Source organism: Oncorhynchus mykiss, chromosome 20, assembly GCF_057628025.1.
Source record: "Oncorhynchus mykiss isolate SJ-2025 chromosome 20, ASM5762802v1, whole genome shotgun sequence".
In the NCBI taxonomy this organism is placed as follows: Eukaryota; Metazoa; Chordata; class Actinopteri; order Salmoniformes; family Salmonidae; genus Oncorhynchus; species Oncorhynchus mykiss.
In genome coordinates this window covers 17,587,889-17,602,216 of record NC_143041.1, presented here as the reverse complement: position 1 = coordinate 17,602,216, position 14,328 = coordinate 17,587,889, and the positions used below count along the sequence as shown (strand labels likewise).

General features: G+C 39.6%; 2 protein-coding genes across 3 annotated transcripts; one reads left to right on the top strand and one right to left on the bottom strand.

Annotated features, from left to right (window-relative positions):
* The first annotated feature begins 5,802 nt into the window (after positions 1-5,802).
* Positions 5,803-10,370, top strand: LOC110498996 (uncharacterized). Its single transcript, XM_021575772.3, has 9 exons — positions 5,803-6,401; positions 6,840-6,989; positions 7,288-7,416; positions 7,568-7,675; positions 7,789-7,887; positions 8,044-8,142; positions 8,235-8,333; positions 8,517-8,615; positions 9,645-10,370. Exons 1-9 carry the CDS (start codon positions 6,369-6,371, stop codon positions 9,741-9,743), a joined length of 915 nt encoding a protein of 304 aa, XP_021431447.2. The 5' UTR covers positions 5,803-6,368; the 3' UTR covers positions 9,744-10,370.
* LOC110498997 (ribonuclease P protein subunit p30) lies at positions 10,159-14,266 on the bottom strand. Of its 2 annotated transcripts, XM_021575773.3 has the most exons (11): positions 14,095-14,261; positions 13,839-13,894; positions 13,674-13,730; positions 12,008-12,073; positions 11,842-11,910; positions 11,641-11,730; positions 11,430-11,546; positions 11,299-11,328; positions 11,152-11,189; positions 10,932-11,011; positions 10,159-10,687 (listed from the first exon to the last, which is right to left on the bottom strand). In XM_021575773.3, the coding sequence occupies exons 1-11, from the start codon at positions 14,174-14,176 to the stop codon at positions 10,587-10,589; spliced, it is 786 nt and encodes a 261-aa protein (XP_021431448.3). In that variant the 5' UTR covers positions 14,177-14,261; the 3' UTR covers positions 10,159-10,586. The 2 variants fall into 2 exon arrangements, 1 of the variants encoding a protein (XP_021431448.3); XR_016489362.1 differs by lacking the exon at positions 11,152-11,189 and having other exon boundaries at positions 10,932-11,076; positions 14,095-14,266.
* Between the last annotated feature and the right edge of the window lie 62 nt (positions 14,267-14,328).

The window sequence follows — 14,328 nt, the reverse complement described above, 5'->3', positions numbered from 1 at the left end:
TGGGATAAAATTCAGGAATGCAGTTGGTGAGGTATTAACATGACACCATTCCTGTTAGTAGAGACCTTGGAAAAGTAGGAATATGAAAATAAATAGCTCAAATGTAAACAGATGAAAAAGCAAGAATTTTGGAAAGATGTGCTCCAACCAGGTGGTTGATATGTCAGCAAAAAGTATAGTGGACTAAGAATATGGTAAAACATTTTTTAAAATTAAATCAAATTATTTTGATTGAATTGTTGACAACCCACTTTATCAGGCAACATACATTGGTTAAACCGCATTTCATGAACCATAGGCTCAATTAATCAATATTCAAACTTAAGGTTGCCTATAATAGTAAGAAAAACTGCACTGTCATATATTATCTCAGAATGTAGTCTGAGAACATGTAGTAGGACAAATGGTGGTTGAACCTGGATCATTTGAAATGTAAGAACCATTTTGAGGGACCTTGCACTATACACCACCTGAAAATGCATTCATTTCAATTTAATTTAATATTACCATTCATTTGTTAACATTTGCCATTAGTCCTCATTTAACAATGCTAGCCTGTAAAAGCCATTGAAGCAGACCTAAAGTAATTTTTATAATATTGTTGAGATAAGTGAAATGATATAAATTATACAACAGGTGGTTTGGAATTCCCATTGTTATAGCCTATCCTACCAATATTATACTAGACAACCTAGGCCTACATATGGCCAGTACATTAACAGAAAGTGCCATTGTTTACATCGTTAACTTGCAACGCCCTACTACTACTTGGCTACTACTTTCACAGATCCACTGCCCAGCCATGCAATTTATAAACTTGTTATTGGAAAAGTTTCTGGTTTGAATCCCTGAGCCGACTAGGTGAAAAATCTGTTGATGTGCCCTTGAGCACTTAACCCTATTTGCTCCTCCTGTAAGTCACTCTGGATAAGAGTGTCTGCTAAATGACTAACATTTTAATGTGTAGGGTGTCTATGGAAAGCCACTGGGGCACTGCGGGTGTGTAAGGCAGTGGCGGTCGGTGCCGTTTAAGAGGGAGGATGATTCTTTTTTTTCATGAGCATGGCCTTATTTCTATTACAGCATATTGGATGACTGGCATTCATATTCACCCAGTTCAATGTAACAGAGATAGGTTTAAGCTACTACATGATACTCAAATATTCCCCATACCCATCATGAGGTTGCTACAACCTAGCCTATGATCGGAGGTTTACAACATTGGTGCACACAGGTCGAAGAGAAAGATTTGAGGTGACAGACAGGGACACTTTCCATATCACCTTGCACACTCTTGCATGCATCTAGCTGATCTAGAGTGTAATCTTTAGTCCAACAGTTGCAAACAATCATTTCTATTGGACAAATTCAGGCATGTTTATCCCGGTTCATTCAATTTGCTTCCGTTTTTCAACAAAATCGGTGAAATAAATACAGCCCAGATCACACGTAAACACAGTTCATTTTCATAGCAGCCTCATTGTATTCCTTCTCGCATTTATGCGCTCTCCTCCTCTCACCTTTTCCCTTCGCTTGTGGACTTCAATGCACAACTTATTAGCTGTATGTGACCAGGTCGAAACAACCTTTCCAAGCCAAACCATATCATAACTGCTACACACAGCCTACATCATTGTCACCATATTACCTAAAGTAACATCATAGTCAACATAGCTAATATAACTAACTTGTTAGTAAACCCGCTACAATCATGCAGTAACGTTACAGTGTACATTCAATAAGCAGTTTAGCACTTACAACGGCGAGCCCAAGTGGCAATACATTTGTAAAACCAAAAGCTTACCTTGACTTGGAAGAGTTCCAGTGTTGTGTTGGATAGTCATCGCCAGCTAGCTAACAAATCATCCCTCTGTTTGAGCAGGGTGGTTGAGTAGGCTAAACTAGCTAGCTGCATTTTCTAGCTAAGTAAGTGAAATTGGAAGTGAAAAGAATTATGAAATCTCTCTCTCTGTCACTCTCTTGTTTCTCTTTCCTTTTGGAAGAAATTAATTTGTTCAAAACTGTTCAACTATTGTCTTTCTCTCTCTTTGAGTCAATTACTCACCACATGTTATACACTGCAGTGCTAGCTAGCTATAGCTTATCAAATAAAATCTAAGTTTAATTATCACGTGTGCCGAATACAACAGGTGAAATGCTTACTTACAGGCTCTAACCAATGGTGCGGGGAAAAATGTGTGTGTGTGTGTGTGTGTGTGTGTGTGTGTAGGTAAGTAAAGAAATAAAACAACAGTAGAAAGACATTTGAAAAAAGAGTAGCAAGGCTATATACAGACACCTGTTAGTCAGGCTTATTGAGGTAGTATGTACATGAATGTATAGTTAAAGTGACTATGCATATAAGATAAACAGAGAGTAGCAGCAGCGTAAAAGGGGTTGGGGGGGAAAACAAGACTTGGGACTCCGGTACCGCTTGCCATGCGATAGTAGAGAGAACAGTCTATGACTGGGGTAGCTGGGGTCTTTGACAATTTTTAGGGCCTTCCTCTGACACAGCCTGGTGTAGAGGTCCTGGATGGCAGTCAGCTTTGCCCCAGTGATGTACTGGGCCGTACGCACTACCCTCTGAAGTGCCTTGCAGTCGTAGGCCGAGCAATTGCCATATCAGGCAGCGATGCAACCGGTCAGGATGCTCTCGATGTTCCAGCTGTAGAACATTTTGAGGATCTCAGGACCCATGCCAAATCTTTTCAGTCTCCTGATCGGAAATAGGTTTTGTCGCGCCCTCTTCACAACTGTCTTGGTGTGCTTGAACCATGTCAGTTTGTTGGTGATGTGGACCCCAAGGAACTTGAAGCTCTCAATCTGCTCCACTACAGCCCCATCGATGAGAATGGGGACGTGCTCGGTCCTCCTTTTCCTGTAGTCCACAATCATCTCCTTTGTCTTGATTACGTTGAGGGAGAAGTTGTCGTCTTTGCACCACAAGGTCAGGTCTCTGACCTCCTCCCTATTGGCTGTCTCATCGTTGTCGGTGATCAGGCCTACCACCTACAGATTTTGTTTTAAAATCTTCTTTTTTTTTCATGAGTCCTCGTGATAGTCTGAGAGGAGGAAAGATGTGCAAGGAGGTAGAACTTGACCCCTGACCAGCACATCATTCAGTAGCACTGGTCTCTGACCTTTGACTTTTTATGTCCACTGTTTTATTTATGGTTCTATTGTACTATACAACACTCCTGATCCAAAAGTATGCCAACCATGCCAGAGATAGGATTGCCACTTCACCTAAATTTGAATGAACATTACCTCATGATAAATGTCTGGACAATGTGGGACTTTTCATTTCTGAAAACCCAGATGAAAACCTTTTTCAATGGAGATTCTCTATTTGAAGTGCTTGTTAGTCCACGTCGAGTAGGCTTCATCTAGGTCTAAGAAACAAGGCCTGTACATTCTAAATACCATTATCACTACGATGTACCTGTTTAAGCTGGAAGACAGAGGACTGTTATCTTTTATTTAAAAACAACGAAACCTTTAGAATGATTAAATTCCCTAAAGAGGGGAAGATTTTACAGCTGCACAATTTTTTTACTATAAATTATTTTTGCTGCAGTCTCAGAGCAAGAGATCTAACTAACCTGGATAAATAAAGGTTGAATAAAGAAAATTAGCTTCTTTTTTTTTGTTACAGCTTAGTTACCTTTTTGTCATCATGAGAGGCTGGATCGGGGTTTTTGTTTCTGTTCGGCTGCTTGTATTCTATTCATGCTGTGGCTCATGCATTTTACAACATGAAAACATGAAAATATGTTATTCACTTGTATGTTGTCCTGAAACTGTATCTCAGTCCTTGTGGACATAGATGTCCTGTCGTCCTTTTATGTTGATAGCTCACTCCCGCCCTGTTAATTTCTTCAGCTACCTTCAGATTAAATTCCTCAAAGATATGTTTCTTCAAGTCCTTTTTTTGCTGTAACAAAAACAGTATGTCACTGCGTTTAAAAAGTGAATAAAATTATAAAAAATAAAAAAAGATTGAAGGTAATGTGAGAAATGCTAAAAATAGAACAACATGCCCCATAAAATGTTATCCTATGATACCACGGTATACCGCGGTATGAACTAAGCTGAGGATGGAGGTAAGCAGGAGTGACGTATATCACGGTTGTTCTAGCGTTAGAGATACAGTGATGAGGGAGGGATGTGATTGGGTGGAGGTAGCAGACAAGTTGTAAAGCAGTGTTTTAAAGAGGGCCAACCTCCCCGCAGGCGTAAGATATTGACCTGAGCACAAGAGATCCAACCCCCCCACCTGTCAATATTGGGATGAACTGAGAAAATACAATCAGGTAGAGACCCTGGTATGGACGACTAGAGGCCATGGATCCTGCCACTGCAGACAATGTAAATATACTGTATTCATATATCCTCATATATCATGTTGAATAATAACGATGTGCAATGTTGGTTTTGATACAATGATAAATTATGTAAAGGTGCTCAACAGTAGCCATGCAGGGTTTGGTATACACATGCATTTGGCCACTTAAGAATATCTACTGTATTCCAACTGTAATCAAAGATTGATACTGATAATATCCATGGTACTCATTGAAAGCATGTTGAACTTTAACCTTTTGGATGTTTTAATACATGCTTTTTAGTGTTTTGTTGGTCTTTGTTGTTTTCTAGCTTGGTGAAATATTATGGTAAAAGCGGCAATCAGGCTGGTTCCACCAGGCTAGTTTTTTTTCATCATCCTGTGTGCAAATAAACTACAAAATAGTGCAGATATTTCTTAAGTTCCATTTGTTTTGAAATAATGTGCTTTGTGAAACAAGCAGGAGTTTGAAAAAAAATATATTTCCACTCTCTGAACATTTATGGAATGGATGTTTTATTTATGAATTGAAACCATTATCATGATTATTATAATAGTAATCCAATTGGTTCGTCTTCCACAGTATATTACATTTTGTTGCATTGTGAAGTATGGTATGTTTAATGCTCAGAGAGCAATTGAGGTGCAACCATGGATGCTGTGTAAACACGTGTAGTTAAACAATGCTCTCACAACAGGATAGACTACTCAACAGCCACTTTTTTTCTCTCATCGTTTTCACTATGAATGATTACGATTCACTACGATTTTTAGAATAAAAAAGTTCCCAATCATGGAATCTCACTTCTGTGAAAAGTGAAATCATTATACGCCTACTGCACCAAGTTTAAGGAAATAAAATGTCGTGTATTTTTGGGAGCAGGCAAATAAAAATGGAAAAAGGTGATAAAGATCTGTCTGTCTTTCTAAATGAATGTGATACGTAAGTGGAATGGTATGGCCTTTGCAGACATCGTCAAGGTCTTAATAAAGTAAGCTCTTCGATGTCAGGGCGAGAGACAACATATCAATATAGGTGTAATGGTTACATCTTAATGTCCTGTGTCATTGAAATATTACTCAAGACATGCCCGAACACTGCGCCACCCACATTGCTAAAAATAGCATTTATGGTGTTATTTACCAATTGGACATGGAAATAAGGTGATTTGTCCTTTGTAACTATAAAAAATCTGCTGTTTCATTTGTTCATTTTGAGCTCTACAGCTTAGTGTGTACTCTTTAAAAAAAACAACAGCTGTCAAACATGTGAATCGTTAGGAAGATTATTTATCACCGGCTCCATTAAAAATAGTGTCAGATAGTAATGGTTTTATTGCCCAATGTAAGCAATGCAGAGACAGAAACCGAAGAAGATGAAAACAAGGCATAAAATGCAATCAGTCAGTACCCCAACTGAGGAACAAACAACCACTTATATCAGATGGTACATCATTTGTCACGGGTAGTAGAATACAGAACACAAGTCAATGATTTGTATAAATAGACATTTGGATGCTGTAAGCCTACTAAGTCATCTCTTCCTGTCCTGTCTGTGTCGCAGTTGAGGAATGTTGTTAGGTTCTATGCGGCAGAGGCTACAGGGCCCGGGGCCAGCTGTCGATGAGAAGTGTAGGAGAGGGGAGTGGAGGGCCATTACATGGCTGGAGCCTTTGGTCATCGTGCATGGCGGCATGGAGTCATAGAGTTAGTGCCACTCAGATTTCACCTACTGACTGACTGGAGGCGATGGCAGCCAAATGCATCTCACTCACTCCCATGGATTTCTCAGCTCACCCCTTCCTTCTTCCCTCACCCCTTCCTTCTCTGCCAGCCAGGCCATGACAGGAAACCTTGCCCTGTGGCGGGGGCAGGCGAGTCACCCAGGCTAGAACATGATCTCATTCCTTGCCGGCTCCAAACACATATAAAATGTTGAACCGAGGCCCGCAACCGTAGAGCACAGACAGTTGACACTGGTCATTGACTGGAGATTTGAGCTACCACATATACTTGACAAATGATGATGGGTATTCTACGAGTACAAGAGCTGGTAGGTCTTTACGTCTTTATCTCTTTTTCAGAATCCAGAGGCTTTCATTGTGGATTCCACAGAATAACCACAGTTGCAAAGAATATAGGGTTGAAATGAGGATTTCAGGTGTTGAACTATGTTCACAGCTTTCATGATGCTTAGCTGACACCTCAACAAACCTTTGAGATGAATATGAACTTCTACAGCCACAGTTTGAGAATGGTTATCACACTAAGACTGAAATTCTTCTTACACCCGCTGCTGCTTGTCTTGCACTTACTCCTTTTTAAATTGTATTTATTTAACTAGGCAAGTCAGTTAAGAACAAATTCTTATTTACAATGACGGCCTAGGAACAGTGGGTTAACTGCCTTGGGGGTGGGGGGGGGGCACAGGACAAACAGAATTGTCTCAGTTGCTCACATATTCCTAATAGTCTTGTTTTTCATATTCAAGGTTTCCAGCCAGAAATGTGAGGGCAAAGAATCCAGAGATGTGCAGTCTTCAGAGGAAAAATACAAGACATCCATCAACCAGGAGAAACAAGAGGACCTGAGATCTCACAAGGACAGCCTGGCTGACACCGATGCCCCCATGAATTTAAATGTAAGTCAAATACTCTCTTAGCGTCGTTAGTACAATGCCAGCGAACCTGTTAAGTGTTTCAGACCTAATGATTATGTGTTGAATAGACAGACATAAGGTTTTGCATTTGGAATCTTGGTTGGGCAACTGTCTGAATTTGCTGTAGTAGCTATGACACTAACTTCAAATAAATCTGAAATCAGAAAGTGTAATCACAGATTACAATCATGGCTCCAAGCGTTTTATCCTCAATTGGGAAGCCGTTTTATAGAAGTGCAAGATGTATAATATCTCTCTATTTGAAATGTTTGGTTGGCAGGTAGACAAATCTGGCCATCTGCGGTTAGAGACAATTGATGACCTCCAGATTATGCTGCAACTGAGGAAGTCGAGAAAGAGAGCGAGAAGAGTACAAGTTCGCAAGCCACCACCCGCACCCGAGACTGTGGTAAGACAGGCCTACTAGCTGAGTAGGGTGATAAGGTATCTAATTTGAGACATAGGAATAGAGGCAATTTACTTCAAGATTTGACCCTTCATAAGACAAATAATTACTAAGTAACTGCTACGTTCAGCTAAATCACCTTCTCTCTTTCCAGCCTTACTATGTGGATGAGGTGGACTTTTTAAAGGCCTGCGAGGAGAACAAACTGCCATTGATCGAGAGGTATCTGGAAAAATCAGGAGACGTCAATGCTTGTGACAATGTGAGTGTTTAGATAATACCAACCAACCTGAAGTTTGCCAACGCACCTCAGCTGGGTCATCACGTGTAGTGTGTGTTGTAATGTAATGTGTCCTGCTTCCTCTGCCTTTACAGTTCAGACGTACAGGCCTGCACAGAGCTTGCACACAGGGACATGTGGACGTTGTGAAGAGGCTACTGGAGGCTGGAGCTTTAATTGAGAACAAAGACAAGGTACTTTAAATAGAAGAACTCCAAATAACTGCAGGTCCACGGGAGCCAAGCTCTTGGCAATATATTGCACAGTCTTTGATCCTATACTGTAAAATCATTTGGAGTGTTGATGAGAAAGGAATAGATAAAAACAAGGGATTGCTTGTCTATCTTTAGCTGGATACCACTGCTGTCCATTGTGCCTGCCGAGGAGGAAGCATGCTTGTGTTAGAATTGCTGCTCAACCACGATGGTAGCTTCTCTGCCAGGGATAAGGTAAGCCTACAGAACACTCAGCTAGCAATCCGGACTCGGATCTGAGAATATGTTCAATGTGATTTATCCTTAAATGTTTCTGTGTCCCTAAGCTACGCAGCACTCCTCTTCACGTTGCAGTGAGAACCGGACACTATGAATGCGCTGAACATCTCATCCACTGTGGAGCGGACATCAATGCCAAAGACAGAGTGAGCTATTCTCATTCAGTATAGGAATTCATTTTTTATTTTACCTTTAACTAGGCAATTCAGTTAAGAATAAATGTTTATTTAAACCTTTGCTCTGATAGACAGTATAAACACCTTAACATCTAATCAGAAATATGAAACACCAATGGGTCTTTAACTATAAGAGGTTTTATATTCACACAGGAAGGAGATACCCCCATGCACGATGCAGTAAGACTGAACAGATTCAAAATCATCCAACTACTTCTGCTTCATGGAGCCAATACAAAACTCAAGAATTGCGTAAGTTCTTGACTAACATGAGCAGCAAACTTGTTTCCTCAATCTATCATAGAATGTGGTATTTTGTTTGAATAACACAATGATTTAAAAATGACTTATTTGCTCGTAAGGCTTACATGTATCATGTATTCAGAGAATCAAACTAGTGATAGCTGCAAAAATCTCTGAAGCTGGACTTACATCTCCCTCACTAGCTTTAAGCACCAGCTGTCAGAGCAGCTCACAGATCACTGCACCTGTACATAGCCCATCTATCTACCTACCTCATCCCCATACTGTATTTATTTATCTTGCTCCTTTGCACCCCAGTATCTCTACTTGCAAATTCATCTTCGGCACATCTACCATTCCAGTGTTTAATTGCTATATTGTAATTACTTCCCCACCATGGCCTATTTATTGCCTTAACTTACCTCATTTGCACTCACTGTATATATACTTTTTTTATTTTGTTCTACTGTATTATTGACTGTATGTTTTGTTTATTCCATGTGTAACTCTGTGTTGTTGTATGTGTCGAATTGCTATGCTTTTTCTTGGCCAGGTCGCAGTTGCAAATGAGAACTTGTTCTCAACTAGCCTACCTGGTTAAATAAAGGTGAAATAAATTAAAATACAAAAAAGGTGACAGGATTGATACATAACCACAGTGCCATCTTGTGGTGATACATAAGATTGCACTTGAGTACAGATTTTTTTTTAAATTGAACCTTTATTTAACTAGGCGAGTCAGTTAAGAACAAATTCTTATTTACAGTGACGGCCTATTCCAGCCAACGCTGGGACAATTGTGCTCCGCCCTACGGGACTCCCAATTACGGCCAGATGTGATGCAGCCTGGATTCAAACCAGGGACTGCAGTGACGCCTCTCGCACTGAGATGCAGTGCCTTAGACCGCTGCGCCACTCGGGAGCAAAATAAATAAGGCCCTTCACATTTTAGTCATCTAGCAGAAGCCCATACCTAGAGCAATTTAGGAAAACATACGATTGAAATATTTAATATATCTTTGTTTTTCTCCAACACAGGAGGGGAAGTCACCATTGGATAGCACTCTGGAGTGGCAGAGTGGGGCTAAATCCATTCTCAGCAACTTCAAGGATGATGCAAAAACTCCAGTCAAGTAAAGTCCAGTTCAATTGTATAAGTAGATACAAGCAAATGCTAACCCAGTTCCTTTGTGGAGAGACTAACTTTCACAACTGCTCAGTTGATTATGGCGATACAGCTTCCAAGGTTTCATTAAACGGAGGCTGACTTCAAGACCGAAAGTCATTTCTTGCTAACCAGCAGAAGTTTGGCCTGAAAAATTGCAGTAACTTTGCATTTGCTTCTAAGGATGTTTGTTTTTTTATAGGCAGCTTATTGGAGGTCGGAGATGCTCAAGAAGGTTGAAAAGGTTGACAAATAACTATATGGGGAAAGAGAAAGTTTGGAAATTGTAGTTGTGACTTGAATTATGACATCAGCATGACTATAATATGCATTCAGTTAAATACTAAATTGTAGTTTAATTGTTGAAAAAAATATTTTGAATCAATACATTCTTAATTTCTCTTTAATATAAAATGACAGTGAGCTGGTGGCTTCAAACTGATTTTGTGCTAGTCAGTGAGAACACAGGATTTTAAAATGCTTGTGTGATTCTAATGCACTTCCTGAAGTCATTTTAATTGTTCTACTACATGTTTACCGTTAGCATTTTGCTGGTCATTTTATATTACGTTATGAAATAAACAGTATTGCCGGTGTCATCCGAATTGGTTTGCTTTGTCTAAAAGGAACAAGCATCATCATTGTTGCTAATACATGACAAACTATACGACCACTGAGCAGTTACTAGAAAACGGTCACATTACCACAAATAAGGATATTCATAAAAGTACATTTACATAAACACATTCTCTATCCATAAAGAAAAAGTATTACAATTCAAACAAGTTATTACATTCTACTGCGCCATCTCAATCTTAGCCCTCTGACGCTGGAACATCCTCTTTCTCCTGTCTCTCAGTCAAAGGCTGCTCACTCTTCATAGAGTGTACTATCCCCAAGGCAGTCTTTCTCGTTTCTGTAATGACAACACTGTATATTCATTGATTTTTCTTGTGCCACAAACACAGCTTTGAGAATGATAAGACAAGTAATAAATGTAGTTCAATGACACTGTTACATGATAATAACACTCACATTCCATGGACAGGCTACTCTCACTTGGCCTTTTAACCAAGTGTACATACCTGCCTGGCATATAACATTTTACACAATGTATTCATTCAGCTGCTCGAGCAATGTGTAAATGGCAGTATATTTACCTCCATGTAAGTGGACAGCTCGACAGTTGGTTGAGATCGCAGCTTTGCCATCTTCTTCTGACAGGCCAAACAGTAGGCCCCTGGACACCATTCAGGATAATAGCAGTGACACAGTTTGGCCTCATCACACCTGCATATAGTCTATCTGTAATACTGTACCATATTAGAGTCGCATACATCAAGTACTGTACTAGGTAGGTAATGTTTTAAGAGAGGATACAAATTGGCAATGTCATAGGGTCCTCTCAACTCAAGGGGCTGATTGAACAAAACACACATTTACAGTGGTATGGTTAATTTCAGTAAGATGTTAAAACCGGTATGTTCAATGCTCATGGTATGAATGGTATCCAAGTGGGTAATATACCTTTTCTGCCCCACTGGTCACAATTACGTTCTGTTAAAAAACCAAAAAAACATTGCTGTTACACAGACTGTGTGAAAATGGCAGGTTGATTGACAGGTGAAGTGAAGTTGAACCATGTTGGGTCTATTTACCTTGCCTTTGCACGCCTCCATGAGATTTAGAGCATTTGCGATGGTGTGTCTTCTCATGGTGGAGTCTCGGATTGCAGGTGTGTAACGTACCTCAAAAAACACACCCCTTTCAATTGCCTGAAACAAGCACAACTTGCATTACCACCTGTACATTACTTGGAAATGGCCAAGCAATCTCTTCATTCAAATACACAGAGAGCAATGGTCTCACCCCATTGACTGAAGATCTTTTGAAAAAAAAGGGCTGTTTTTCTGTCGCTGCTACACAGATGATGTCAATAGTAAATTCCATGCAGGCTGCCTATTGAAACAAAGAGAAGACCGACACAAGCAGAATGTCATCCATACCTTGCCAGTGTAGTCAACAATAATACAGTACATATTGTTGACGGTGGTGAAAAAAAGTACTTACATGAAACAACTTCTCCGTTTTAGGATAGGCAGCCACTAAGTCATAGGCTTTGTACTCTCTTAATGGTTTCTGGGAAAGGATAAATTACATTAGTCCCATTTCACAAATTATGCAATATGAATACTGTCAGCAAAATGCTCAAACTTCTACTGTATATTGGACTTACAAAGTGTGCTGCCCTTGAGGCCACAACTGTCAGTCGGTTCAACACCTTGATTGGTCTGGATTTACCCTGTACAAAATCAGGGGGACATAATGCCTTCAGAAAAGTATTCGTACCCCTTGACTTATTCCAGTGTGTTATAGCCCGAAATCAAAATGGATTAAATCTTTTTTTTCTTCTCTCATCCATCTACACACAATAGCAGCCCGTAATGACAAGATGAAAACATGTTTCTATACATTTTTGCAAACAAATGTGCGTCTACACATTTACAAATGTGTAGACGCACATTGGGCAGCGATTACAGCTGTGCATCTTTCTGGGTAAGTCTCTAAGAGCTTTGCACACCTGGATAGTACAATATTTGAACATTATTCTTTTAAAAATTCTTCAAGCGCTGTCAAGTTGGTTGTTGATCATTGCTAGACAGCTATTTTCAAGTCTTGCCATTGATTTTCAAGACGATTTCAGTCAAAACTGTAACTAGGCCACTCAGGAACATTCAAAGTCGTCTTGATAAGCAACTCCAGTGTCTATTTGGCCATGTGTTTACAGTTATTGTCCTGCTGAAAGGTGAATTTGTCTCCCAGAGTCTGTTGGAAAGCAGACAATTAGGTTATCCTTTAAGATTTTGCATGTGCTTAGCTATATTCCTTTTATTTTTAATCGCAAAACACTCCCTAGTCCTTGCCGATGACAAGCATACCCATACCATGATGCAGCCACCATCATGCTTGAAAATATGAAGAGTGGTACTCAGTGATGTGTTGTTTGCACCAAACATAACGCGTTATATTCAGGACATAAAGTACAATTCTTGCAGTTATACTTTAGTGCCTTATTGCAAATAGGATGCATGTTTTGTAATATTTGTATTCCTTCTTTTCACTCTGTCATTTAGGTTAGTATTGTGGAGTCACTACAATGTTGATCCATCCTCAGTTTTCACCGATCACAGCCATTAAACTCAAATGGTGTTAAAGTCACCATTGGCCTCATGGTGAAATCTCTGAGAGGTTGCTTCCTCTCCGGCAAGTTAGGAAGGATACCTGTATCTTGTAGTGACTGGGTGATTGATACACCAGCCAAAATGTAATAGTAACTTCACCGTGCGCAACAGGATATTCAATGTCAGTTTAATTTTTTTTATATATATATATTTTTTAACTCATCTACCAATAGGTGCCCTTCTTTGCAAGGCATTAAAAAAGCCTCCCTGGTCTTAGTGGTTGAATCTGTTTGAAATTGCCTGCTCGACTGAGGAACTTTACAGATAAATGTGTGGGGTACAGCGATGAGGTAGTCATTCAAAAATCATGTTAAACGATATTATTGCAACTTGTGAATTGTTTAGCAAATGTTTACTCCTGAACTTATTTAGGCTTGCCATAAAAGGGTTGAATACTGAAGACATTTCCACTTTTCATGTTCTTTTTGTACAAATTGTGAAAAACAAATTCACTTTGACATTATGGGGAATTGTGTGTAGGCCAGTGACATCTCTTTAATCCGTTTCAAATTCAAGCAGCAAAACAACAAAATGTGTAAAAAGTCAACGGGTGTGAATACTTTCTGAACGCACTGTAAGTATCCCAAGGCATGGAGAAATGGGATAGCTAGCTTCAAGAATATTACATAATGTAGCAACATTATTACTACACCACATTACCTGCACTATAGGAAATGTTTCAAACAGCTCGGAGACACACTTCGGTTTGCCAATTGCCTGTAAACATACGCAAACAAAAAGGGTGACATTTCAATCAATGGGATATGTACAAGGAAAGCCCTCAACTTCATGATTAGCCATAACAGGGTACAATCAGTAGCCTACCTGCTTATTTTGTTCCAAATCAACCACATAATTGATGGCAACTGTGGAGTATCCAACTGAGACATGAAAATATCAATGGATTAGTACAAATCAATCAAGACATAGTTCAGCTAACTCCTGTCCATCGCAACAACAGCTGTTGTCAGTAATTCCATTGACCCGCCCTTGAAGTTAGCAACGAAAGACGATTTAAATATCTTTGAAGTTTGTGCTAGCTAAACAGTTTTGCAAATGTAACAAGATAAAATATAGTTACGATGAGCTGCTGTTTCAATAACACTCTGAAGTCGTTTCTTGTCGGTTGTGTAGCTAATATTGAAGTCCATGAACACAGCCATGTTTCCACGTGAGTTGACCCGAAATGCCTTATGGGGCAGGAAGCTGTTTTCTCTCGCATCTGGTTGTTGGATACAACAAGACAAGCTCTCTGATTGGTTCAGTTATATATCAGATTATAGTTTAAATGAACTTGAACAAATTGACTTTGAAT

Bases quoted from the DNA above. Each gene is read 5' to 3' on its own strand.
- LOC110498996 (XM_021575772.3), top strand. From the start codon at position 6,369: ATGATGATGGGTATTCTACGAGTACAAGAGCTG. The intron at 8,334-8,516 runs GTGAGCTATTCT...ATATTCACACAG, and splicing joins ACATCAATGCCAAAGACAGA to GAAGGAGATACCCCCATGCA. The intron at 8,616-9,644 runs GTAAGTTCTTGA...TCTCCAACACAG, and splicing joins ATACAAAACTCAAGAATTGC to GAGGGGAAGTCACCATTGGA.
- LOC110498997 (XM_021575773.3), bottom strand. From the start codon at position 14,176: ATGGCTGTGTTCATGGACTTCAATATTAGCTACACAACCGACAAGAAA. The intron at 13,731-13,838 runs GTAGGCTACTGA...GTATGTTTACAG, and splicing joins ATTTGGAACAAAATAAGCAG to GCAATTGGCAAACCGAAGTG. The intron at 11,911-12,007 runs GTAAGTCCAATA...ATCCTTTCCCAG, and splicing joins CCTCAAGGGCAGCACACTTT to AAACCATTAAGAGAGTACAA.